This window comes from Eublepharis macularius, chromosome 2 (genome assembly GCF_028583425.1).
Source record: "Eublepharis macularius isolate TG4126 chromosome 2, MPM_Emac_v1.0, whole genome shotgun sequence".
NCBI classification, from domain to species: Eukaryota; Metazoa; Chordata; class Lepidosauria; order Squamata; family Eublepharidae; genus Eublepharis; species Eublepharis macularius.
Window position 1 is genome coordinate 235,159,462 of NC_072791.1, and position 24,955 is coordinate 235,184,416.

The 24,955-nt window shown below is 43.2% G+C and overlaps 1 protein-coding gene across 1 annotated transcript in view; it reads right to left on the minus strand.

The window, feature by feature from the left end:
- LOC129324156 (aldehyde oxidase 3-like) overlaps positions 1-12,030 on the minus strand; it is a 151,105-nt gene extending 139,075 nt beyond the window's left edge. The window contains exon 1 of the mRNA XM_054971196.1: positions 11,932-12,030. Within this exon, the coding sequence (XP_054827171.1) occupies positions 11,932-11,985 (54 nt within the window). The 5' untranslated portion in view covers positions 11,986-12,030. The remainder of the gene's footprint in view (positions 1-11,931) is intronic.
- Positions 12,031-24,955: the final 12,925 nt, after the last annotated feature.

The window sequence follows — 24,955 nt, forward strand, 5'->3', positions numbered from 1 at the left end:
ATTCAGTCAATATTGAGACTCTCGCTAATAAGTTTGCCCATGTCACGACTAGCATCTCCGACTTAGGTAAACCAGTGGTGCAGTCCCTAAATTCCATTTCAAATGGGCAACACGAGATCAGCTCCATTTTAGTTAACTGGGAGAGTCACATTGAAAGAGATTTTTCTCTGCTGCTCAAGGGAACGCAGTCCTTTGAACGCAACGTGTCAATCGCCATGGCATGTATGCAAGCCCAACAATTAAACCAGGCCGTGGCCATGGGGCTAATTCGGCAAGCCACGGACGGGCACCTGCCCCTGGAAATTAAAAGATTGATTATGCCCAAATTGTCACCCATTGAACTGGAGCTTGAATCCTGGTGGTCTCTCGTAAATTCTTCATTCTCGCCGACCACCCAGGAACTTAAATTATTTTTATTAACGGCCAGTGCTCACGAGTCATTCCACGTGTATCCAGTCGTGCCTCTGGGACTCCAAGTCAGCGACACCGACGTCCTCTACGCCCGCCACCCCGACCATTGGGCCCGCTTCACCCCGACCGGATGGCAGCTCGTCAGCCTCCAAGGGTGCCAGCATCGAGACCAGACCAGCTTCATTTGCCAAGACCAAGCCTTTGCACCGCATCACCCCTGTGTGGCCCCGCAAGTCGACGCCCTCAACGAATGCCCTTTCGAGGTCGTCCGGGAGAACAGCTCCGCTGTGGTCTACCTTGGGAAAGGATGTGCCTGCGTGCGAATGGCCTGCGACTTTGTGATCCTGAACTCGTTCCAGCTCAAGCCCATGATCCCGGGAGTCAACCGCTGCTTCTGCAACCTGTCTTCGGTGGCAGCCTGCGACTTCACCTACACGGTACCGGTCTGGACCCAAGAAGAGATCCTGGTGGCACCCTCCATCTATCGCTATGTGAAGCCCATCTCCCTTGGCATCGGTCTGGAGCTAGTCCACGAGCTCCTGGCCCACCCGCAGCTCCACCGCACCCTCCAGAGCATCCAGAGGGACGGGGATACTACTGCTTTGGTTGTGTCCCACAACGGAAAGGAGATCCTGGACCTGGTCCAACGAATTAAGACCACTGGAGAGCACTCATGGTGGGAAACCCTCTTTGGCTGGAGCCCCACTGCCACTGGAATTTACAATTTGGCTTTGCACCCGATCGTTATTATTTTGGCCTCCCAAGTTTTGTTGTGTGCCTCACTGCTTTATTTGGGCTGTTGGAGCCGCCGACAGCTCCAGCAACTCCAGCTGTCTTACCGCTTGGATCACTACAACCCCGACCTTCTCCTACCTTAACGGTTGTTCTTGGCGCTCTATTTTTATCCCTTGCTTATTTTGTTGCTTATGTGGTTATGAACTATGCTTGTGCCTTTATGTGTACGGATCCTGAACCAGCCCCATGGACGCTTTGCTGTCGGACACCGCTCCGAGGCCCTCTGGTGGACTGGGGGGGGAAAACATATTTCTCTGCCTCCCAGCCCACGGCCAGCCTACGAACGACTGCCAGTGGCACTACCTCCATGAGGACTAGAACTGTGTGCCTGAAGTCCTCCTTACGCCCGCCGACCCTGCTCTGCGGATTGACGCAGACAGCAAGGGGGGGTGGAAGTGTGTTTTGGAACACATGGACTAAGATTGCTTGTTCCTGTATATATGCAACCCAGTCCAGCAGCTGTACTGCGGACTGAGCCGTCTGTGATCTTTGTGGCTCTATTGTCTTATGAATTTCTTTCCATTGCTTTCATGAATTTCACCCCTATGAATTTAGCCCCGAATTAACCCCTCACTCTATCTATTACAAGTGCGCCCATGATCCTCCCATGAACTGGGATCTTTTAATCACCACCTATCAATTTTATTCCTATGAATTTTCTTTTAAGCTTTATGAATTGCTTTTAACCTGACTCCCTCCGCCGAAGTAATTTTAGCCTATTTATCATCTTATGAATTGGGTTTTAACCGGGACCTCTCATGAATGGTCTCTTTTAAAGGTTATTTTATTCCTGATTTTAAACTCTATGAGTTTGGTTTTAATCTGACTATATGAATTGGTCTTTTAATTGCGAAGTATATTTTTCTACCCCCTATGAGCCCTTCTGCCGCCTCCCCTCATGAATTGTTTCCACGCACTTGCTTTTACTATTGCTGCTTTTATCTACGAATTGGTTTTAACTTCCTGAATTATTGCTTTTAATCCTATATATATATTTATGGTTTTAACCCCTTATGAATTGTGTTACTTTTCATGAATTGGTCTATGCCTTACTTGCACTTTCCACCTTCCACCATATATGAATTGTTCCCTCATCTATGAATTTTGCTTTTAGCTTCCTATGAGTTAGCCTGCTTTCATTCCTGCATTCATGAATTGACCCATGAATTGCCTTTGCTTTTAATCTTATGCTTATGAATTACTCCATGTATATGAATTGCTCCTGGTTTTTAGTGCTTTTAATCCACCATGAATTACCTCCATCCATGAATTGATCTATGTATACAAATATGAATTATTGCTGCTTATATACATGAATTGTTCATTGCTGCTTATGAATTGCTGTTTATGTTGACGGTAGCACTTAGCACACCTCCTGGTGTGAACCCAGAGACCTGCAGCCCATTGGCTGATCCAAATTGCACTTATTCGGTTAGGTGGTTCTCCAAACTAAATTTTTGAGTAACGCCTCCCCCTCCTTCCCTTCCCACTCCTTCTTCGTTCGAAGCTCGACCACCAGATGTGCCGCCCATCCTGCCTTTGAAGCCAAGTTCGGGGATCCACGCGCCTGACGTCACGTGGTCCCCGAGGGGGGGAATTGTTGCCAAGTAGGCCCCCTCTCCTGCTTTAAGGCCTGCCATGGACTGTGTTAAAGTTTCCTGCGTTGCTGTTTTACTACTACACTAAGATTGCCCTGCACGTGTGTGTTCTGTTACACGTGTCAGTTTCCTGCCTGCTTGTTAATTACCCTGCTGCCACAATAGACTGTGTAGCTCCCTGACTCCATGTTTGGATAACTGCACAAAGGACTCTCTTCCTGGGCAGCCCTGCCTAGACCTGTATCTGGATTTCCCCGTGTGTGTTTGGACTCTGTTACAAGTGTGCCCCGTGCCTGTATTGCCATCTGCCGTGGACTGTGCCTGTTCCCTGCTTTGGACTGTGTTTTATGTGCTGTTCCCCCTGCCTCCATGGAAGCCTGCCTCATATGGGCCCAAGCCGCTGCTAGCAGCCGGGAGATGGCCGGGGAAACCTCCAGCGAGCCTGGCTGGGTGCTCCCTGGTCAGTTCCCGCCTGGAGCCTCCCGCGGGCCGGTCCCCGAGCTTGCCCTCGCTACCGGGCAGCCTGCAAACCAGCCCCAGCTATGCCCAGCCGGCATCCATGTTCTTAGGCAGCCAGAAAACCCAGGGAAGAAGACTGCTTTGAGAAGCCATTTCGGCGAAGCGGGCACACCACGTCCGCAGCGAGAGTACCTCGCCCCGCTCTGCATATCTTAGGAGCCGCCCCGGAGAAGGAACTAAGTGCCGACCATCCCAAGCACTTAGAGAATGCATCTCAAAGAAACCTCCGCATTCCAGAAGCTGATGACATCAGGACAAGCCCGGTCTGCTGGAACATCCATTCAGCCCACTCGGATTTCCCCCTCCCTCTTTTGTCCCCTCTTCCTGAGGTGTCACTTATCACAATCAGATTACCAAAGTGGCCCATCCAAGCCATTCAGTAACCCATTAGAACCTTTGTTTTAATCTGTGAGAACCACCAAGTAAAGCACCAGCCCCAGGGTTCGTTTTGGGGTATTTAAACCGGTCTCCCAGACCTCATGGTGCGCGTGCCATCCTATCCAGAACCCCTCGCTGTCTGTCTGTGGTCCCAGTGCTGGCATTGGGCCACCTCACTGTTGTGTCTCTGCTTCGCTTCAGGATTGTGAGTATTCCCCACCAACGTTGGGAACCTGCTAATGCGAAAGTCTCTATATTTCTTGCTCTGTATTTCCTAGTCCTTGTATGCTTTCTTGTGTGTATGTGCAAGTACAGGCTTACACCACACTATTAGTAAAATACACGTGTTTGGAACCTCTTTGTAGTCTGCCTCTTTGTCACTAGAGTGTCTGTAATCAGGACCTCCGTAAACAGGTTAGATCCACGCTAATAATTTTAGTTACAGACTGCTAAAGCTAATTTTCCCATTAATAAGAGCAGTTCTGGTAACAGAAGAGACTATACCAATGTGGATTATCCCTGCGGAAGTAGTAAATCCAAGAACAGAATATGCAGGGGAAGACTGGTTGACATATAAAGAAATTCTTGCGATACAACAGAATAATTATATGCTTAAAGGTAATGAAGAATTGCCATTCCAATATGGATGGTTTCAATACATGCAGATAAAAGTCCTATATGAGACAGACAAAAGGAAAAATGGTTTTAGATTACAAAACTCTGAGATTGAGAATTGTTTGCTTCAGGGGGGGAAGAAATTAATTTCTAAAATATATAAGATATTACTGAAATGGTTTACAGAGGAGGAAGTTGTTAAAGTTCAGATGGTCAAATGGGCAATAAACTGTAATAAGGAAATTTCAATGGAAGCTTGGGAAAAGGTATGGAAAAATGTAATTAAGATTTCAGCGTGTACCACTGTGCGTGAAAAAGTATATAAAATGTTGTATAGATGGTATTTAACACCGAAGAAGTTGTCCAATGGTAATAGCCAGATGTCTGATAAATGTTGGAAATGTAAACAGCATGAAGGTTCATTCTATCATATGTGGTGGACTTGTGATAAGGCTAAGCAGTTCTGGGGGGATATAGTTAAAGTTATGTCAGATATTTTACAAAAGAATATAAATAAAACCCCGGAATTGCTGTTATTATGTATGAACCTAGAAGACTTTGATAAAATGGACAGAGTTATGGTGTTTTATATGATTACGGCGGCCAGAATGTGTTATGCACAGATGTGGAAGACTGAGGAGATACCATCTATGGAAGATTGGATTCTGAAAGTCTTGAATATGGCAGAAATGGACAAATTAACAAGGAAATTGAAAGAACAAGAAGAATTGGACTATACATTAAGCTGGGAAAAATTTAAGAAATATGTGGCAAAAAAGTGGGACATGAAGGGGAAACTGTGGTCTTTGGAGAAGTAGGGGAGATAGAAACTTACTTAAGGTTAAAAAGGGATATATTTTACTGTATTTTATTGGATTAGTATAGTATATTCACAGGGGAGTATAACTATGAATAATAAGGTTATAGGGAGTATATGTGAAATATAGATAATATAGTTAATTGGTATGTAAGGAATAGTAAGTTACATATATATATGTAGGTTTTTTTCTTTTAGTTAGTATATGTACCTATTATTACTTATATAATTTTTATATTTTTAACTAAGATAAGTAATATAGTTAGTGTAGATTGTTAAGATAATTAAAGAGATTTGATAGGTATAATATAGATATATATTACATTATTACATTATTATTATAGACTTTAAGAATTTATATGAAATACTTTTTAGATTAAGTTGGGTATGGAAAACTGCTGGGAGTCACCAGAAAAGGGGGGGGGGAAGGATGAGGAAAATGCAATGGGGTGAATAATGATAATGGTTTCTATGTGTATGTTTGTAAACCCATCCAGTAAAATTTCTTTAAAAAAAAAAAGAAGATAAAAGAACGCAGACCTGGCAACTGCCATGACCTGGGCCTCCATTGACAAGGAGGCATCCAGGATTATGCCCAGACTCCTTATTGTCAGCGCCGGCTCAAGGAATGCCACACTGAGGGCTGGGAGCTGGATCTCTGAACCTGGTAACCCATGATCCAGATGCAGGACCTTTGTCCTTGCAGGGTTCAGCTTCAGTCAACTCTGTTTTAACCACCCTGTCAGGGCCTCCAGAGCCCTGGACAAATTATCTGGTGTGGAGTCTGCTTGGCTGTCAATCAGCAGATAAAGCTGGGTGTCGTCCGCGTACTGATGACAACCCAACTCGAAACTCCATACCAACTGGGCGACAGGGCACATATAGGTGTTGAATAACATTGGCGAGAGGATCACCTCTTGCAGAACTCCACACTCCACAAGAGTGACAAGGCAACAACTGCTCCCCAAGGGCCACTCGCTATCCCTGACTGTGGAGAAAAGAGATCGGCCACTTGAGGCTGTCACACATAACCCCACATCGGTGAGACAGTGGGCCAATAGGTTGTATTCAACCATGTTAAAAGCTGCTGTAAGATCCAACAATACCAGCAGTGCCGAACCACCGCGATTCAGGGGTCTGCGGAGATAGTCTGTGAGGGCAACCAAAGCCGTCTCTGTCCCATGACCAGGGCCATTTTCACACTGCCTTAGTGTAGCGCAAAACTCGTGCATACTAACGCTTTTCTTCCTCTAAAACCCGTGCATACCTGTATAATCCCACAATCATGGAGTTCTGTTTATTCCACTTAATGACGCTTTTTAAGCAGTTTGTAGGAATGACTGGAGACAATTGGGAACGCTTCACCAGTTGGGAAACGCCTCCCCAGTGAGCCCATCCCCCTTCCCCCCTTTTCCTTTTCCAGTCTGTGCTGGTGGGCAGTCCAGACCAATTTTTTTTTAAAGGAAGAGATTTGCACAATTGTGATGTTTCTACTGTGGCTGCTGGTTACTGTGGCTGCTGGGCACTAGGAGAAAGAGAACCTCGCTGTTCTTAAGAGTTTCCCTGGGCGGCCGCAAAACGGCGGGTCCCACCAGTCTGTGCCAGCAGGCAGTCCAATTTTTTTTTTTAAAAGGAAGAGATTTACGCAATTGTGACGTTTCTATCTATTTACCTATTGAAACAGCGATATAGCACAAAAGTTGGTGACCAAAAAAAAACCAGAAAGAGGGCGGTAAAGCCCTGACATCAACTGTGACACAAACAGTTACTGCCCACTGCTGCGCAATTTCTGCAGAAGGGTGAACTGCTGGGAGCGCAAGGAAGCGCAAGAAGGCGCAACAAGTCGGATGGCTGGTGACTCATTGCGCAAAATTTGTGCTATATTTGGCAGTGTGAAAATGGCCCAGGGCAGAAGCCAGACTGAAATGGATCCAGGACAGAGGAATCCTTCAGGAATACCTGCAGTTTCCCACCACTGCTCGCTCAATCACCTTACCAGAAACGGGAGGTTCAAAACTGGGGGGTAATTGACTGGGTCAAAGGGGTGCAAAGATGGTTTCTTCAGAAGAGGCCGTACCATTGCTTTCTTTAATGATACAGGAAAACCTCCTCAAGGGAAAGGCATCTTCCCGGGTGATTTTGCGGCTGGAACCTGCACCGGATGCTCCTAAGAAGGTGGAGCAATGATCCACCTGGAGACCGTTGCACATAAACTGTGTGAAACATCTGGATGTGGGCGTGGCTCAGTGGGACAAGAATGAACATCCAGACATGCAGCACCTGATAAGCTTCCCATTGCGCCCACGTCCCTCCCTTCAGGTGTGTGACTCCTTGAATGCTGCACGGAGATGCTGGTACAACTGTCACTTGCACATTACAAGGCACATTCAGTGTAGGCTGTTAGCCATGACTGCTATATGAAACTTCCATGTTCAGTGGCAGTATACCTTTGAATACCAGCTGATGGGCAAACATCATTGGTGGGAGGCTTTGCGGCCTGTTCCTTTGCTTCTGGACCTTCTGGGCAACCTGGTTGGCCACTGTGGAAATCTCTTTTTTTTAAGTTTTTTATTTTTTAATATCTAACATAAAAAAACTACAGAAGACTACAAAAGTATAAAGGGGAGGGGAAAGAAAAAAAAAGGGAAGGGAGAACTGGGAAAAGGGAAAATCAACATACAAACAACAAACACTACACTACATGTCTTGTATTCCCTTCATACAGCAATTTTTCTTAAAAGTTAACTTTCTGATATGCTATCAGATTGGTAGGTCTTATACAATACAGATTATATTCAGGATCAGGACTTCTCCCCCCCCCCCTTGCGTCTCGGTCTTAATTCTCTCTGCGCAGCTGGAGCAGCTGCGCCCGCTGTGCCACTGTGGAAATCTCTATGGTCCACCGGTTGAGTCCAGCGAAGCTCTTTTTATTTTCTTAAGAAAATGCGCTGAGTGGCATCTCTGCTTTAAAATTGCTGTTTCATGTGTGTGAGTTTTTTTTCTTTAAAGAGTAGCCAAACACAAAATGTGCAGAGCTGGGGGAAAAAGTGTCATTGCAAAGCAACGTTTGTGCATGTCAGGAACTCAAGTCATGCAAAAGTTGTTCTAGGTGAGCTTCAGTGACCCTCTTTTACATTCGTGCTGTCAAATGCCCAGTTCTGACAATCTTCTCCCATCCTAAGTAGGCTTCTAAGTGTCACAGAAAGTGATGCAATGCAATAAAACGTGCACACACATAAGGAAATTGCACAGGTGTGTTGCAGTGGTACATGCTATGTGCCCAAATTACAACCACATACCACTATGCAGTTCAAAAATTTCCTTTAAAGAAAAGCAGCCTGGGCAGCCAGTTGTCACCATCAGTATCTTTCATAATAAATTCGAACTTATAAACAAATCCCAGTTCCTTGAGAGTGTACTTGGATAGGATCCAAAGACTTCTTCAATCGGATGCAAAAGGCTTCTTTCCAAGGGCAGTTCTACTCGTGCGAGGTACGTGGGGCTGGGTGAAGGGCATTTTCCACTGAGTCCCCCCTCACGCTTCAGACCCCACCCCCAGTCCCATGGCCGGGGTATTGATATAGTATTGTCCAAAACCTCTAAAGATGATTGAATTGTGTGCGTGTCAGTCAGCACGTCTGTGCCATTTGAATAAATTACAGTGAAATTGACGGCAGAGTTACTCCAGTGTAAGCCCATTGAGGGGAAAGGCCTGGCCCCTGAGACCGGTTTTGCTTGCCGTCTAATCCAGTGCTTCTCTCTCATTTCTCTAAATTATAATGTGGGGGTGGGGGGAGTGGGGGGAACGAAGCAGCCAGACAACCTTTTCCCCTGCAGGGCCGCAGTTCATACTTGCTGATTAGGAGAGGGCGAGTTCAGGCCGAATCAGCGGTTGTCCTGGAGGGAATCATTTCTGCACACTCAGCCCAGCTCAGCTCTTAGACAGACGCAGGGCACAGAATTCTCCACCTCGAACATACTTGATGAGACTAGATGAGGCTTGATCAGAATCCCAGTGGCTGAGATTGTGGATTTTTAAAAAATGATACACAGGAGCAGGGAGTGTCGACCTTGTGTAGAGGGGTGTGTGTGTCTGTGTTAAGCCTTCTCTCTTGCCATTTTTCTGATCAACTTTGCCTGCCTCAGCAGTTCCTCCTGTCTCATGTAGATATGTGTGACAGGGCTGCCAACCTCCAGGTAGAGTCTGGAAATCTCCTGGCATTACAACTGATCCCCAGGCAACAGAGAGCAGTTCCTCTGTGGAAAATGGCTGCTTTGGAGGGTGGACTCCCTGATGAGGCCCCCCCCCTCCTCGAACTGGCTCTGTCTACAGATCTCCAGGAATTTCCTAACTGGTGGCTGGAAACCATAGAGGATGCCACCCTCTGCCTGTTCTTTATGCTTTTCCGGTGGCAGCAGCAACATCTGTGCTTCCAAGAGACTCTTTTCTCCTCCTGAGCATGTGGAGAATTATTTTAATGTTCAGTAGCTGTACAGATATCACCATTCATAAATTTACCGGCTTGTTATGAATTATGGTCTTAACAAATGCATTCTCTATCTACTCGATATTTTGAATTCTTAATCTGGAGTGCAGGCTAGACCAGGGGCAACGGCAAAGCTGTCCCTTGTGAGCACAAGCAAGAGTAACCACCCTGGGTAAGACCAAAAGTTCTCCTTGATCTGGAAGCTCAAGGCAGCCTTGGCCAGGGTAGTAATAATAATCTATGGTTGTTGGGGGTTTTCCGGGCTGTATTGCCGTGGTCTTGGCATTGTAGTTCCTGACGTTTCGCCAGCAGCTGTGGCTGGCATCTTCAGAGGTGTAGCACCAAAAGACAGAGATCTCTCAGTGAGAGATCTCTGTCTTTTGGTGCTACACCTCTGAAGATGCCAGCCACAGCTGCTGGCGAAACGTCAGGAACTACAATGCCAAGACCACGGCAATACAGCCCGGAAAACCCCCAACAACCATCGTTCTCCGGCCGTGAAAGCCTTCGACAATACAATAATAATCTATGTTTGTCTTTGACTTTAGTCAGGAACTGTATACACTGATTATTTCTAGTTGCTAATTACTAACACAACTGTAAGAATTGTCTATTTAACAAAACCCTAACAAAATTTAACCCTAACAAAATTAGTGGTAGGATATGAGCTTTTGTGAGCCACAGCTCACTTCTTTAGATACCCTACCACGAATTTTGTGAGTCTTATAGGTGCTACTGGACTCTTGCTCTTTTCCACTGCTACAGGCAGACTAACACGGTCACCCATCTTGATCTATCAAGTTTTAGTTCTTGTTCATTACTTGTCATAATTCTTTAACTTACAAGCCTTCATTTGTAACCTTTATTTTGTGTGTTTGATTGTAAAACTAACAGATCACTCTTAAAAACTATATCAACAGTTTCAGGTAGCTAGCCGTGTTGGTCTGCAGTAGAACAGCAGGATTTGAGTCCAGTGGCAGAGTTACTCCAGTCTAAGCCCACTGAAATCGATGGGTTTGGACTGGAGTAAGTCTGTTTAGGATTTCGCTGTTAATCTCATGCTTCTCTCTTGGTAGAATAAAAGGGACCTAACACTTCTTCTTAAGTTTCTAATTTTTAAAAAAATGTTTTAATACAAAATGGTTAGCATATGAACAGTGAAATCCTAAGCAGAGTTGCTCCAATCTAAGACTGACACACAAATTAACACTATTTAAAGTTTGGAGACAATACTATATTAATAAAATGAAAGGGGGAAAAGTGTATCTTTTTGTAAATGTAAGAAGTTGTTATTGATTTCCAGTATATCTTAAAATAAAAAGCTGCAGTATATCTTTAAATAAAAAGCAAAATAAAATAAAGAGGGGGCATCTTTGTCTAGTATCTTTTGCTAAACTAAATTCTTCTGTAATATATATATATATATATATCACTATACAGATTGTAGTTAATAGTTTTTACTCCTTTTATAAAATTGTGACCTATATTGCCACCATTAGTAAACTAAATGGGTGCTAATGGGCAGCTTTGTGTTTGCAGATCTTATTAAAGTACTTTTATTATACTAGATTTAAGATCAGAAGCAAATTATAACAGATTCATCTAGCCATTTTCTTTCTGCTTCAGCAAGTCCCTCTTTAAAAATATCAAATTGCTAGGAAACCTGGAAAATCAGTGCATACTCTTTTCCCTTTCTGGTTGAAGCACATGTGACAGAAAGAAAAAAAAGGAGAAATAAATACTTAAATGAAAATTTCAGTTTTTGACTTCATATGTAACCTGCTTTTTAAAAAGAGAAGTTTAGAGTTTGATTTGATTTTTTCTGTTAATGGTTTTGCAATTGAATACGAACGCTGGGCACTCACTGACTCACTAATTTTATAATGAACTCCTACATTAATAGTCTTTTAAAAGCGTAGTGGCATGATAACTATGACTACATCAAATAAGCTGTATTTTAAAATAACTGAGTCTATTTTCATACAAATCACTCAGACACAGCTAGATACTCCGTTCCCATCCGTTTTAGCCAGACTTGGTGTATTTCAAATGTGTGAGGAAGGGGCTGTTTGCCAAGGTGCCTAAAAATGGACAACTGGGTGGTCTTATTTGTCTGTGAACAACAACAACGCAACCAGCTCAGCTAGTGAAAAATGACACACTAATATGTCCAGTGCCAAAGAAAGCATATTTAAAAATAATCAGTTTAAAAGATCATCTTAAGGGACAATCCTTTATCGCTTATGAGAAATTTCCAATGATTCTTCTAAATTAAAAAGGAAGATGCCAAACCACAAAATAAAAACCTTACCTTCTTGCCATTCACAAAAAACATGAGCGCATCTGACTGTGGGGGGCAAGTCATTCTAGCCAATAAAGCTGCCAAAGGTGTCAGACACCAGCAAGCTGAAGTACGTTTCACCTTGTGCTTCCAGCGCTGGATTAATTCTTCGTTTCCAAGACCTCAGAGGAAAATCAAACCTGTGGGGAGGAGCTCAGCTGCAATTAGCCAAAACACCCTGTACGTGACTGCTACATTTCTATTTCACTATATACACACAACCAGGGAGAAAACAATTACAAAATATGTGAGTTTTATAAACATGCAAAGTGCCAAGTGCCAAGTCAATGGTTTAAATATACACACAATCTAATCAATTAATGCATAATAATGTCATATCCAACAGGTAAAGTCAAAAGTCCATCCAATGAAAATCCAACTGGTGGAGAATCATACAAGAGTCAATAATACTTGATCTTTTCTTTCATGAACAAAATTTTCTTTCAGTTCATTAACAAATTCCTATATGTTGACCATCATACAGTCTATTTTTTTAAAATAATTTTATTGGATGGGTCAATATATAATCAGATTGAAACACAAATACAATCCATTTCAATTCCCCTAGATATATTTCCCCACCCCCTCCCCTCCCCCTTTTCCCTGTTGACTTCCAACAGCACTCCAACCCCATGTTATTAATATCCCATAGTTTCTATACTATAGTTGTTCTTATCTTGTTATTGGTAAAGATCTTAACTATATCTTATCCTACTTAGTATCATTAAAACCCTTCAAAAGACCATAATTGTCCCTTAACATCCCAATTCTTTTCCATATATATTTTCAGCTTCCAAAAATATTTTTGGATCTTGATCTTTCAAATTTCTTGTTAATTTGTCCATTTCAGCCATGTACAACAATTTCCTTGTCCATTCTTCAATTTCAGGTATTTCTTCTTTCTTCCAGTATTGAGCATTTAATATTCTTGCTGCTGTTATCATATAATATAATATAACAATGTCTTATCATTTCTATTAACATCTTCTAAACGCAAAGATAATAACTTTTCTGAATTTTTAACAACATTATACTGGAGTATCAAGGACATCTTGGCACATATTTTAGTCCAAAAGTCTCTAGCCTTGCAACAAGTCCACCACATATGAAATAGAGAACCTTCATGCTCCTTACATTTCCAACACTTATTAGATAGCTGTTTATTGGCTATGGCTAATTTTTTCGGTGTTAAATACCATCTATATAACATTTTATAGCCATTCTCTCTAATACTGGTACATGTTGATATTTTTAACGTGTTTTTCCACAATTGTTCCCATACTTCCATCATTATTTCATTATTACAATTTATTGCCCACTTTACCATCTGCACCTTGACTATTTCATCTTCTGTAAACCACTTCAATAACAATTTATACATTTTAGAAATTGCTTTATTATTATCTCCTAGCAAAAGTTCTTCGAATTCTGAATTCTGAATTCTAAAGCCTGTCTTCCTTTGATCTGAGTCAAATAAGTCTTTAATTTGTCTATATTGTAACCAACCATACTTAAATGGCAACTCCTCATTTGATTTAAGTTTTACCTCTTTATCTACTACTTCTGTTAAGTCCTTGAGGGTAAGCCATTCTCTTCCTTTGTATTCTAAATTTGGGTTGATCACCTCAGCTGGTATAATCCACAGTGGTTTCTTCTGGTCTATAAATTTTTTATACTTTAGCCAAGTCAACAGTAAATTTCTTCTCAAATAGTGGTGTTGGAACATTGCATCCATTTTGTATTTATCGTACCACATATATGCATGCCATCCAAAAAGTTTATTATAGCCTTCCAAAGTTAACAATTTATGATTGGTTAAGGACACCCATTCTTTTAACCAGACTAGACATATCGCTTCGTGGTAAAGTCAAAGATAAGGTAACTGCATTCCACCGCTTTCCTTGCATCACAAAGTACTTTCATCTTTACTTTTGGCTTTTTTCCTGCCCACACAAATTCCGATATTTTCTTCTGCCATTTTTCAAATTTTTTTTTGTCTTTAATAATTGGTATTGTTTGCATTAGGAACATAATTCTGGGCAGCACGTTCATTTTAACTGTGGCAATCCGACCAAACCACAATAAGTTTAATTTATTCCATTTTAACACATCTCTTTCAATTTGTGTCCAGAGCTTTTCATAGTTATTCTTGAATAAATCAATATTTTTGGCTGTCAGCTCTATTCCCAGATATTTAGTCTTATGTACCACTTCACAATTTGTTAGTTCACTCAGTTCCTGTTGCTTCTTCTTGGTCATATTCTTGGTTATTATTTTTGACTTCTTTTTATTTATAAAAAATCCTGCCAGATCTCCAAATTCCTTAATTTTATCAAGTAATCTTGGCAAAGTTTGTAATGGATCTTCTGCTATAAACATCACATCATCTGCAAAAGCTCTCAACTTATAAGAAGATCCCTTTATTTTTATTCCTTTTATGTTGTCATCATCTCTAATCTGCCTTAGTAATATTTCTAAGACCATAACAAATAACAATGGTGATAGTGGACATCCTTGTCTTGTACCTTTCCTTATTTCAAACTTCTCTGTCAGGTCGTTATTGACACAGATTGTCACTGTTCCTTGTTCTTACTGCTTCTATAAACTCTTTACCTAAGTCCATCTTCTTCAATGGTTGTTGTGGGTTTTCCGGGCTGTATTGCCATGGTCTTGGCATTGTAGTTCCTGACGTTTCGCCAGCAGCTGTGGCTGGCATCTTCAGAGGTGTGGCACCAAAAGACAGAGATCTCTCAGTGTCACAGTGTGGAAAAGAAGTTGGCAGGTAATTTATATCTACTCAGGAAAGTAGGGCTGGGCTGCTTTATATTCGCTGATAAATCCTTGGTCTTTTGCTCTACCTCTTGGACTTTATTGTTAGTTGCTTGCAATTCATTTTTTATTCCTTCCAAATTTTTTGCCAGTCCCGCTACCTCCACCATAATTGTGTCTTTCATATCTTTTAAATCCTTTGCCAGTGTTTCATGCATTTTCTGCAACGATTGACTGAGTTCTTTATGACTCTCCGTAACTTTTTTTTCCAATCCTTCAATTGCTGCATCTACTGAGGCTTGCCATTCCTTACCTACTTTTTTTCCAGCCATCGTAGGACTCGGCTTAGCGCCTCCCCACGTATCTGCTCTTTTACTTAGATCCATTTTGGCTTCTGTTCTTCTTCTCTTCTCTCAATATATTTCACTGTCTCTGATTTAGCAATTAAAAATAATTTTCCTTAGTTCCAAAATGTCGGGCGTTTTTTCTCTATGGTTTCTTTGCAGCTTCTCTATGATTACTGGCTTCACTTCAAGCCTCACTTAAAATGGCGTGCTTCCTGTTCCTGTTTCTGTAGTCTTTGTAGTCTCTCGATACTTCCTTTGTTTTGCTTCCAGGTCTTCTTTCTTCTAGTCGGTCTTCTTATTTCCTGCCCTCTGCTGTCCTCTCTAGGCACCAAGTTGTCTCCTCCCTTGTTTACTTCCCGTCTTGTGATGTTTCCCCTAGCTCACACCTCCTCTCTCACACTGGTTATCTCTCTTCTGACCGCAAGTATGTATAAACAATGCTTCTTATCGCTTTTTTAGTCCTTAAAATTACACCAGCATCAAAATTTTTACTCAATAATTGTTCCTTGTTGTTTACTCTATTAGATTAAGTCCTTTTAAAATTTTTATCTTGGTCTTTTTGCTCCCATTTTAAATTACAAAGTCCGATAGCAATCTTTACCTTATGGTGATTTTGCGGGTTGTCTGTGTTGTTTCCTTTGCTTATAGTTGGTCTAAGCTGTTACTGAAGCTTGGTTTCTGACGATCTTGTGCCAATTAAATGACTCCTGAGGTACTGCAGACTTTGTAGCTCGCCCTTCTCCGAGGGGACCTCAAGGTGGTGGGGAGAATCCTTGATTCAGAACCCCCCCTCACCGAGATCACACTCTCTCGGGGTTGCATAGCATTCAAGCCCAACTTCTCCCTGAAGTTGGGTTGATAGCAGGCATTCTGGCGCCTCACTTTCCAAAAAAACAGTGCCTCGGATAGCCCAGATCCCTAGGCTCCTTCAGGTATCCATTAATCCCAAACCAGAAGTCCGACCATCATACAGTCTAGAAGGATAAGTGCTGGATGTTCCTTCAAACATACAGCTGATGTGGGTTTTTGCTAGCAGGTTTCCAATTCCCATTTCGTGCTCTCACTTCCTCACAGGCAAGGTTTTAAAGACAGAAATAAAAGTATTTTACAAATATAAAGAAGCATTATGTGTTCTTTATAATCTGGTTAGTAAATCAGTAAATTGTTCATGCAATACTCACTGGTCTCCAATCAAATTCACACACATTCCACAGCTGGAAAAATGACGGAATCGTACCGTGAGGGCTGCTGGACTAGAGCTCTTAAATATTCGGCATTTAAAGAAGCAGCTCACTTAAGGCGTACAGACCTAAGCATCGGCACATTCTGAATACGGATACTAACCCCCATAGGGACCTAATAATTTTCTACAGGCGTTACATTGATGACATTTTAATGATAGTGGGGGCAGAAGAACAGGCTGAAACTATTTTCCAGTGGATGAATGGAATCAACCCTGATATTAAATTTACATGGCAGGGGGATTCAGACTCCATTAACTTTCTGGATGTTACTATTTACAGATGCACTGAAAAAAATTTGGGAGTATATCCCTTTAGGAGACTAACAGACCGATGCTCTTACTTGCACTACACTTCTTTCTATCCACTACAACTTAAAAACAATATCCCTGTGGGCCAGTACCTTAGGTTTAAACAGAATTTGACCAATAGGGAGGATTTCAGCAACAGTAGTAAATTTTTGGATAACTCTTTCACTTTAAGGGGATAGCCACAGGCTGCTGTAGCAGTGGCCAAAGAAAGAGCATGTAGAACTCCACACAAGGAATTACTTCAACCAAAAAAGGATACCAGGGAAGGCAGAATAAAGTGGGTGTTGGATTATACCCCTCTGGCTCCCCAAATAACTAGGATTGTACGTAAACACTGGCATTTGGTAAGCAGTGTAGCAGGCTGTGAGAACCCTCCGGAAATAGGTTACCGACACACAAGGAACTTGAAGGACATGCTGTTACAATCAGAGTTTAAAACAGTGCCAAATTTAAGAGAACCCCCCAAGGGACACTTTCCATGTGGCGTCTGTAATGTCTGTCACTTAATGGTGAAGTTAACAGAGATAAAAAATCTGACCACAGGAAGGGAACTGTTCTCTAAACATTTTTCAACTTGTAGGACAGTGAACATGGTATATCTTATCCAGTGCAGTTGCCCTTTAATCTATGTAGGCAGCTCTACATGTCCGTTAAAGACTAGGATACAGAAGCATATCTCCTGTATTAAAAATAAGGTGATTGAAGCACCATTAGTAGAACATTTTTTGGTAAAAAATCATATTGTGCATGAATGGAAAGTGTCAGTTCTGTGCGCTTTGGAAACAACAACAAACGGACTGTTCAAGGAAATTGTTACAGCTAGAGATGCAATGGATACATAATCTCAACAGCCCAGCCCCTGCTGTTTTGAACAATGAAATTGACTATGCCTGTTATTTGTAATATATGTGACTCCTTCATTGTTTGTATTTCTGTATGCCTTAAGTGAGCTGCTTCTTTAAATGCCGAATATTAAAAGCGCGTTTCCCTCTCCTCAGCCCAGACCCAGGCCAGCCTTCAGATGGTTCAGTCTCCTAGCCTCTCCCTCCTGCGTGAGACCCCTGCTCGTGCGGACTCACCAGTCACTCTGCCATTGGTTTCTCTGACAGATGCATGGAGGAGAGGTCCCTCTGGGGCTACTAGCCATGGGGACTCAAGTGAGCTTCCACGGTCAGAGGCAGCGAACCTCTGAATGCCAGTGACAGGAGGCAACATCAGGGGAAGGGCTTGGCCTCTGTGCCCCGGTAGCTGGTGTGTCAGGGTAACTGGTGGCCTACTATGTAAAACAGGTTGTCAAACTAGATGGAGTGCTGGTCTGATTGATCAGGGCTCTTACATTGTTATGGCTGTTCCTTTCTCCTGTGAGTCCTCAATCGCAGCATATGGTTGGGGTAGATCTCAGATCAGTTTCATCATATGTGAGACTTAAAAATGTGCCCTTGAGCCTCTTTGGCACAGAAGCCAGATGGGAACCTTGAGTTCAGAGGCAGAACGTCTCTGACTGCCAGATTTGGGGAGCAGCCATGGGCATTTCAGAAGTTTGTTGGGGCGGGGAAGATCATTGGGGCATATCTATTCCTGGCTGTAATCTATTTAGGGAGCACGGAGAAGGATGTGTGTGAGGGGAGGGGGCGTGCAATGGTTCTCTAGGTCACAGGGAGCCTAGAGACTGATATGCTAGAAAACTTAAGAGGAACTCACTTCCCCACAGAGTTACTGTGAGTGCGAGGCCTCAAAGCTGGCAATACAATAGAATGTTCCTGATCAGAACTCTGAAGAGTGATTTAAAATTGAAGAAGAAATAAGGAAGGCAATCAGTGGAGAAAGTTGTGCAAAAATGGATGAAAATATAACACAAAAGGCAAATTCCGCAGTCTTTGATGAAGTGGGTTGTGGGAAAGATGCTTAGCTGCTGTCTATAATTGCCCACAAAGACTGGGAATCCCTTCATCTAGCGACAGTAAAAAATGATCATAAGCTTTTCTGGAAGCTAGTCAAAAATTCATCAACTTACTCACATGAAAACTCAGATATTACCACACACCAGTGGATTTCTCATTTTAGTGCCCTTTTTCAGAGTACAAAAGAACCTATACAAACCACTATCACAGTACCTTGCTTTTCAAATGAGAACATTGGAACTTGGCCAATGGTCTCTCCAAGCCAAATAACTAATATAATAAAACGTCTGAAATGGGGCAAAGCACCCGGACCAGATTTTATCCCTCCTGAATTGTTCCTAATGAACCCTGATTGGTGGGGGGCTTGTTTAGCTCCCATCTTTTCATCAATAAATAGTTCAGGTTCCATGCCATCTGACTGGAAGCGTTCAATTATAATCCCAATTTATAAGAAAGGTAATAGGTCCGACCCTCATAACTATCGTCCTATAAGTCTACTTTCTATTCCAGGGAAAATCTTTGCGGCACAACTTCTTGATAGGTTAACTGATTGGATGGATCAAGAAGCAGTACTCTACCCTGAACAAACAGGCTTCCATACAGGGGCCTCGACTATGGATCATTGTTTGGTTTTACACCATCTAGCAAGCAAATATTTGGCACCCCCCGGCGGTAAACTCTATGCGGCCTTCATGGATTTGAAGACCGCATTTGACTCTATTAATTGTTGTAGATTGTGGCATAAATTGTCAGAATCTACAATAGATAAAAGACTTTTATATTTAATAACGAACTTATATACTGACACTTCCGCCCAAATTAGGTACACCTGGCAGGGTCAATTAACTCCAAGTTTTCAAACCGATAAAGGTGTGAAACAAGGTTGTTTGCTGGCTCCATCCTTATTTAATCTATTCATTAATGACATGATTCCATTTGTGAAATCACATACCAGACACCCCCCTTATCTAGCAAATACTCCAATTTCGATTCTTTTATACGCAGACGATGCTCTCCTTATCTCCAAAACAGAACTAGGTTTAAAATCACTAATTAACGCATTTATCACATATTGTAATAATGAGGAACTTAAAGTTAATTATGCTAAATCGAAAGTCCTGAGATTTTCCAGGCCCTTCCATAACGGCTCCAAATCGATAAGAGTACTGGGAGGGGCTTCGGAGAGAGTCCCCTCCTTTAGTTATCTTGGTATCACTTTTAACTACAATCTATCATGGAAACCACATATTCAGGCTGCTCTGAAGGCCGCAAACATTTCATCAATGGCAATTAAAAAATTCTTTTACTCCAAAGAAGCAAAACATATACCAGCAGCCATTAGGATTTTTAATGCTAAGGTTATCCCACAGATACTTTATGGGTGTGGAGTGTGGATTGAAGCTGTATCCGACAACCTTGACACCCCTCTACACACATTTTTGAGGGAGATAGCGGCAGTCCCGAGATGCGTAGCAGGTACTGCACTTAGGGTGGAATTCGCCCAACCCTCAATTGAGAAGAGAGCATGGATTACAGCCTTTAAGTTGTTCTTGAACAAGGAAATTTACAAGGACAATTCAGGGAAAGTAGGTTTTGCACATTTGATCTCGCAGGATACCTATAAGAGTAGCCAAACTAATTTAATTAACCAGAAACTAAAAATTCTGGATATTGATATAACATCTTTACAGACAAATGAGGCCCTCAGAGTTATAAAATTAAAATTAAAGGATCTCGATTACAGCAGTACTCTCCAGGGAGCCAGACGTACATGTTAGGGCCTATCCCTGGGACTTTCACCCCCAGAGGCTATTCCATCTTATTGCTACTCTTTAAAGATTCCAGCTCAACGCAGAGCCTTCACATTGGCTAGACTTAACTCCTTCCCCTCTAAAGTGCTTTCTGGTAGTTTCTCTGGACTCCCTTATTCTGAATGAGTTTGTGACTGTGGACAAGGAAAGTTAGAGACCTTGGATCATATAATAGTTTTTTGCCCTACGTGGAGTAAGGAAAGAGAGAGATTTATTATTCCTATTATGTTAAAAGAAAAGCTTCCCTTCCTTCCTTGGGCAATCTCAGTGTTATTGTCTGATAACTTTCCTGACAATCAAACCTCTGCTATACTGGCTTCCTTTTTAGCCACGGTGATAAAGAAACAAAATCTTCATGAGTTTAGATAGTTTAAAGTGATAATGATGAGTTATGTCTGTGTGAATTGGGTATGTTCAAGTGTACAGTTCATATTTTGTTGGTGTATGTATGGCTTATGGCTTCGGCCGGAAAAGCAATAAACATATTATTATTATTATTATTATAATTGCCCACAACAGAAATGTAGTCCATAAAACTGAAAGTATGAAAATTACTTGCGGGTACTGCTACTGGCATGCTTACACTTAGTGCAAGCCAACACTCACTCCCTTTAGTGTTTAGGGCAAGGCATATAAATCAAACCATAGCTCACATTGCAACACAGGAGCAGAAGTTCTCTTTTTTACATGAAATTATTTATACTGTATTCCAATGCCAGGACTTCATAAGAGCAATCTATAAATATTTCCATGTTCTCGTTATCTGCTTCTTGAAGTTCTGAAAAGACAAATAAATCTTAACACCCAGGCCCCAGAGGGTTGACAAGGCAATGCCTATTAGAAACATTTATGATGCCTCATGTTATTCTTCTTTGCACGAGTGCTATAATTCTTATCAGTCAGCAACTATAAAACAACTCAGTCTCGCATTCTGAGGATGCTGGCTTAAATCTTACGCTTTCACAGGCAGTACAGTGTAGCAGTTGACAGAATTCTCACAGAAGTGTAAAGTCAATGCAAGCTTATGAGATTTATTTCACCCAAAGAAATAAAGCGAACAGTGAATCAATTTGAAGCTCACGTTGTCTCCCTGGGTGACACTGAGTCGTAGTAAGTCAGTGGCAGCCACCTGATGGAAATGAAGAGCAGGAAAGTGCTCAACGTAATGATACTAGAACATGATGTGCATTCTTCTAGACACTAGGTATGCTCTAAATATGTTTGCAGTGTTCAGAACAGCCACGTAGTATTTGTAACATCTAGCTTTGCCCAGAGAAGCAAAGAGAAATGTAGGGGAAGAGACTTATAGTCTCTCTGCACGACGGATCTTACAAGGGTTTATTATTTCATCTTCACCTCTCCAAAGGTGACAAAGCCTTAGGGGAGGCGAAGATGAAATTAATAAATCCTCTGAGGAGCAATCTCTGCCAGCTCTATCTTTTTAAACCACCCTCATGTGGATAGGTAAGTTGGATAAGGACTATGTTAAAAAGATGAGTGAGGAGGTAGAGAATTGAGGAACTGATGAAAAAATGGAGATGGGAGGACCTAGGACCCATAAGGAGGAAAGAATATAGTGTGATGTAATGGTTAGAGAAGGTCAGATTAATATCTAGGAGACCCAGGTGCAAATCCTCATTCTGCCATGGAAGCTTGTTGGGTGACCTTGGGCCACACACTCTCAGCCTAACCTTCCTCAGAGGGTTGTTGAGAAAATAAAAAGGAAGAGAGGAGAACAAAGTAAGACACTGAAGTAGGGTTGCCAGGTTTCCGGTTTCCCCCCTGGACAGTCTGATGTTTTTCTCTGACTGTCGGGGGGAAAGAGAAGCAAAATATCAGACATATAAATGTCCAAAATTTTAAGGTCAGGTGGGCCCTGCTGAGGAGAGCAGCCCTCGCCCTCGCCCTCCCCCTCCCAGCAGCACAGCCAGCCAATCAACTCTCAGGGGCCTGCTCTGCCCCCTCCCTGTGCTCAACAGCCAATTTGCTGTGAGTGCAAATGGTCAGAGGAGGAAGGGCAGCATTGCACACCTCAGTGTGGCCCAGGCCACCTTGGACAGAGTGAGGCAGAGTGCGGATGAGCGAGGCAAGAACAACAGCAGGCCAATTTTGCTGTTGTTGTTTCTCAGTGGAGGGTGTAGCCCAGCCCAAACCTCAGCCTCCCTCCCTTCCTCACTGCCATGTTGAGAAGGCTCCTGCTTTCCCATCCCCTCTGCCACCAGGCAAGACTAGGGTTGCCAGGTCCCCTTAACCTCCTGGCTGGGGGAGGGGACGACGACCAATATTCACCTTTTGAGGGTCCTCAGGCTCTCAGCACTTTCAGGAGTGCCCGGTGGACATCATGGCCCAGTGACCCTGCTGCTGCCCTCCGTGGGGCCCAGTTTTGCCTCCTGTGAAGGGCAGGAGCATGCCTGCTGCTGAACGTGCTGACATCACTTCTGGAAGTGATGTCGCCACGCCCATGAGGAGTGCGCCTGGTGCGCACTGGCCCAGGAGGTTTCTTGCCACCTGGGCCCGTTCCCAAGGACATTTCTTCCCTGGCAGCCTGGTGAGTGGCAGCCAGAGACAGACGGTGGGAATGGGGGATCCCCTGCCCCAGCTGGGGGATGGTGTAATCAGGAAGTCATCCACCCTGTATGTTACTTGATGTCTCATATAAATTAGATACACACGCAGTGAAGATTTTTGTAACACTATTATTATCGGATTAAATGTTGTTACTTTCCCCGTTTAGTTAGCTTTTCACAGTGGAGGATTTCCTGATAACACAGTTTCTTCCCGTGATTTTCTCTTATTTACCTCGACTGGGGGCCTGGCAGCCCTAGGCAAGATGCTCAGAGGGGACTCCTCTGTAGCTAGGGCTGCCAGGTCCCCTTAATCTCCCAGCAGGAGGGGGGAACCCAGTGATTACCTTCTGCATATTTATGGCTTGCTCCTCACACGTGATTTGCCCGTGCAGCCCTGCACTGGTGCGATGATGTCACTTCTGGGAAGTGACATCATCACACAAGGCGGGGAGTGCACACATGCTTTGCAATGGGTTGATTTGGGTCCCATATATCATCACACTGGCCCTGGGAGCATGTCTGGGAGGTCCATTCCCCAACTCCTCCCCACGAGCCAGATAAGCGGTGGTGGGAGGCGACAGGTGGGAATGGAGGAATGAGCCCCTTCCCTGCTGCCATTGACAAAGGAAGGGGGAGGGGAAGAGATGCCAATGTGTGGTGCCTACATTGCTTTGCTGATGCTGAGTGAGAACTCTCTCCTGGCCCTCCCAAACCCTGCCTTCCCTAGGCTCTGTCTCGAAATCTCCAGGAATTTCCCAACCTGGAGTTTGCATTTGCAACCGTAAAGGGGGGATAAGGGACAGGGGAGTGTGACTGTGCCTCCTCAGCCCAATCCTGACTTCGGCCTCCCTTCTTTCCTTGCTACCCTGCCAGGAAGGCTCCTACTTTCCCGTTCCCTCTGCTGCCAGGGCTCAGAAGGGAATCCTCTGCAACCCTCTGCTGCAAGCCAACACAACATCCCAAGGAAAAGGAACAACCACCCTGCCCCAAACCAGATTTGCTTTAGCAACATGAAACCAGTCGGCCATTTCATTTTGCATTTGTTTTCTTGGTTAATGCACAACAAAGAACAATAGCGGGTTGCCTTACAGAAACATGGGTGGTGCTTACAGGAAATGGAAGATTTGTATACACTTACCGTGAAGCTTCCTTTCTTGGTGGTCCAGGAGTGGGGCAGTCCTTACTTTTGGGATATAGCTCCTCCTCTCTGAAGGCAGGGTCAGTCAGCTGATTTTGATCCCGGAGGGGAGGGGCTTGTCCCTGGAATCACCAGTCTGTTCCCAAGCCCTGACTCCCCATCACGATACCAAGAGGGAAAACAGTAACTCCCCTCAATTTTTTTTAAATAAGTAGAAAAGTCCCTCCCTTGAATCCACTGGGAGGAAGACTATCATCCTAACTCTTCATCCAATCCTAGAAGCTGCCCTGCAAGAAAACTTGGGTGGGCAGGACTGCCCCACTCCTGGACCACTGAGAAAGGAAGCTTCACAGTAAGTGAATACAAATCTTCCATTCTCCAGTGGTCCTAGGAGTGGGGCAGTCCTTACTTTTGGGGCATACAAGAGCAGTGTACCCCAGGGTGGGTAGTCCAGCTTCCAGGCCTAGAGGGTGTGTAGTAGTACCCTCCTGCTAAAGGTTGTCTCTGAGGAATACAACTTATCTATCCTATATTTCTTGATGAGAGAATATACTGATTTCCGTGTGACCACCTTATCGTTCGTTTCTAACGACTAAAGGATTTAGAGGCTGCCTGTGTCGCTGTTTCCCAGCGAGTGCGCCCTGACCTCTATGGGCATCTCCAGACCTCTGGCTTGACATGCCAGAATTATGTACCTTCTGCCTTACCTACTTAGCCAAGAAAAGGACACTCTGGGTCCCAAGAAGGACCTCCTGCAAACACACAACTAGCATCCCAGACTTCTGAAACACTGTTGAGTCCTGCCCAAGTGGAATCTCACATCTTTACATATATCAAGGTAATGAGATTTATTTATTTATTCATTTTCTTCCTGTGCTTTGGATTAGATTAGAAGGAGGTAAGTACTAT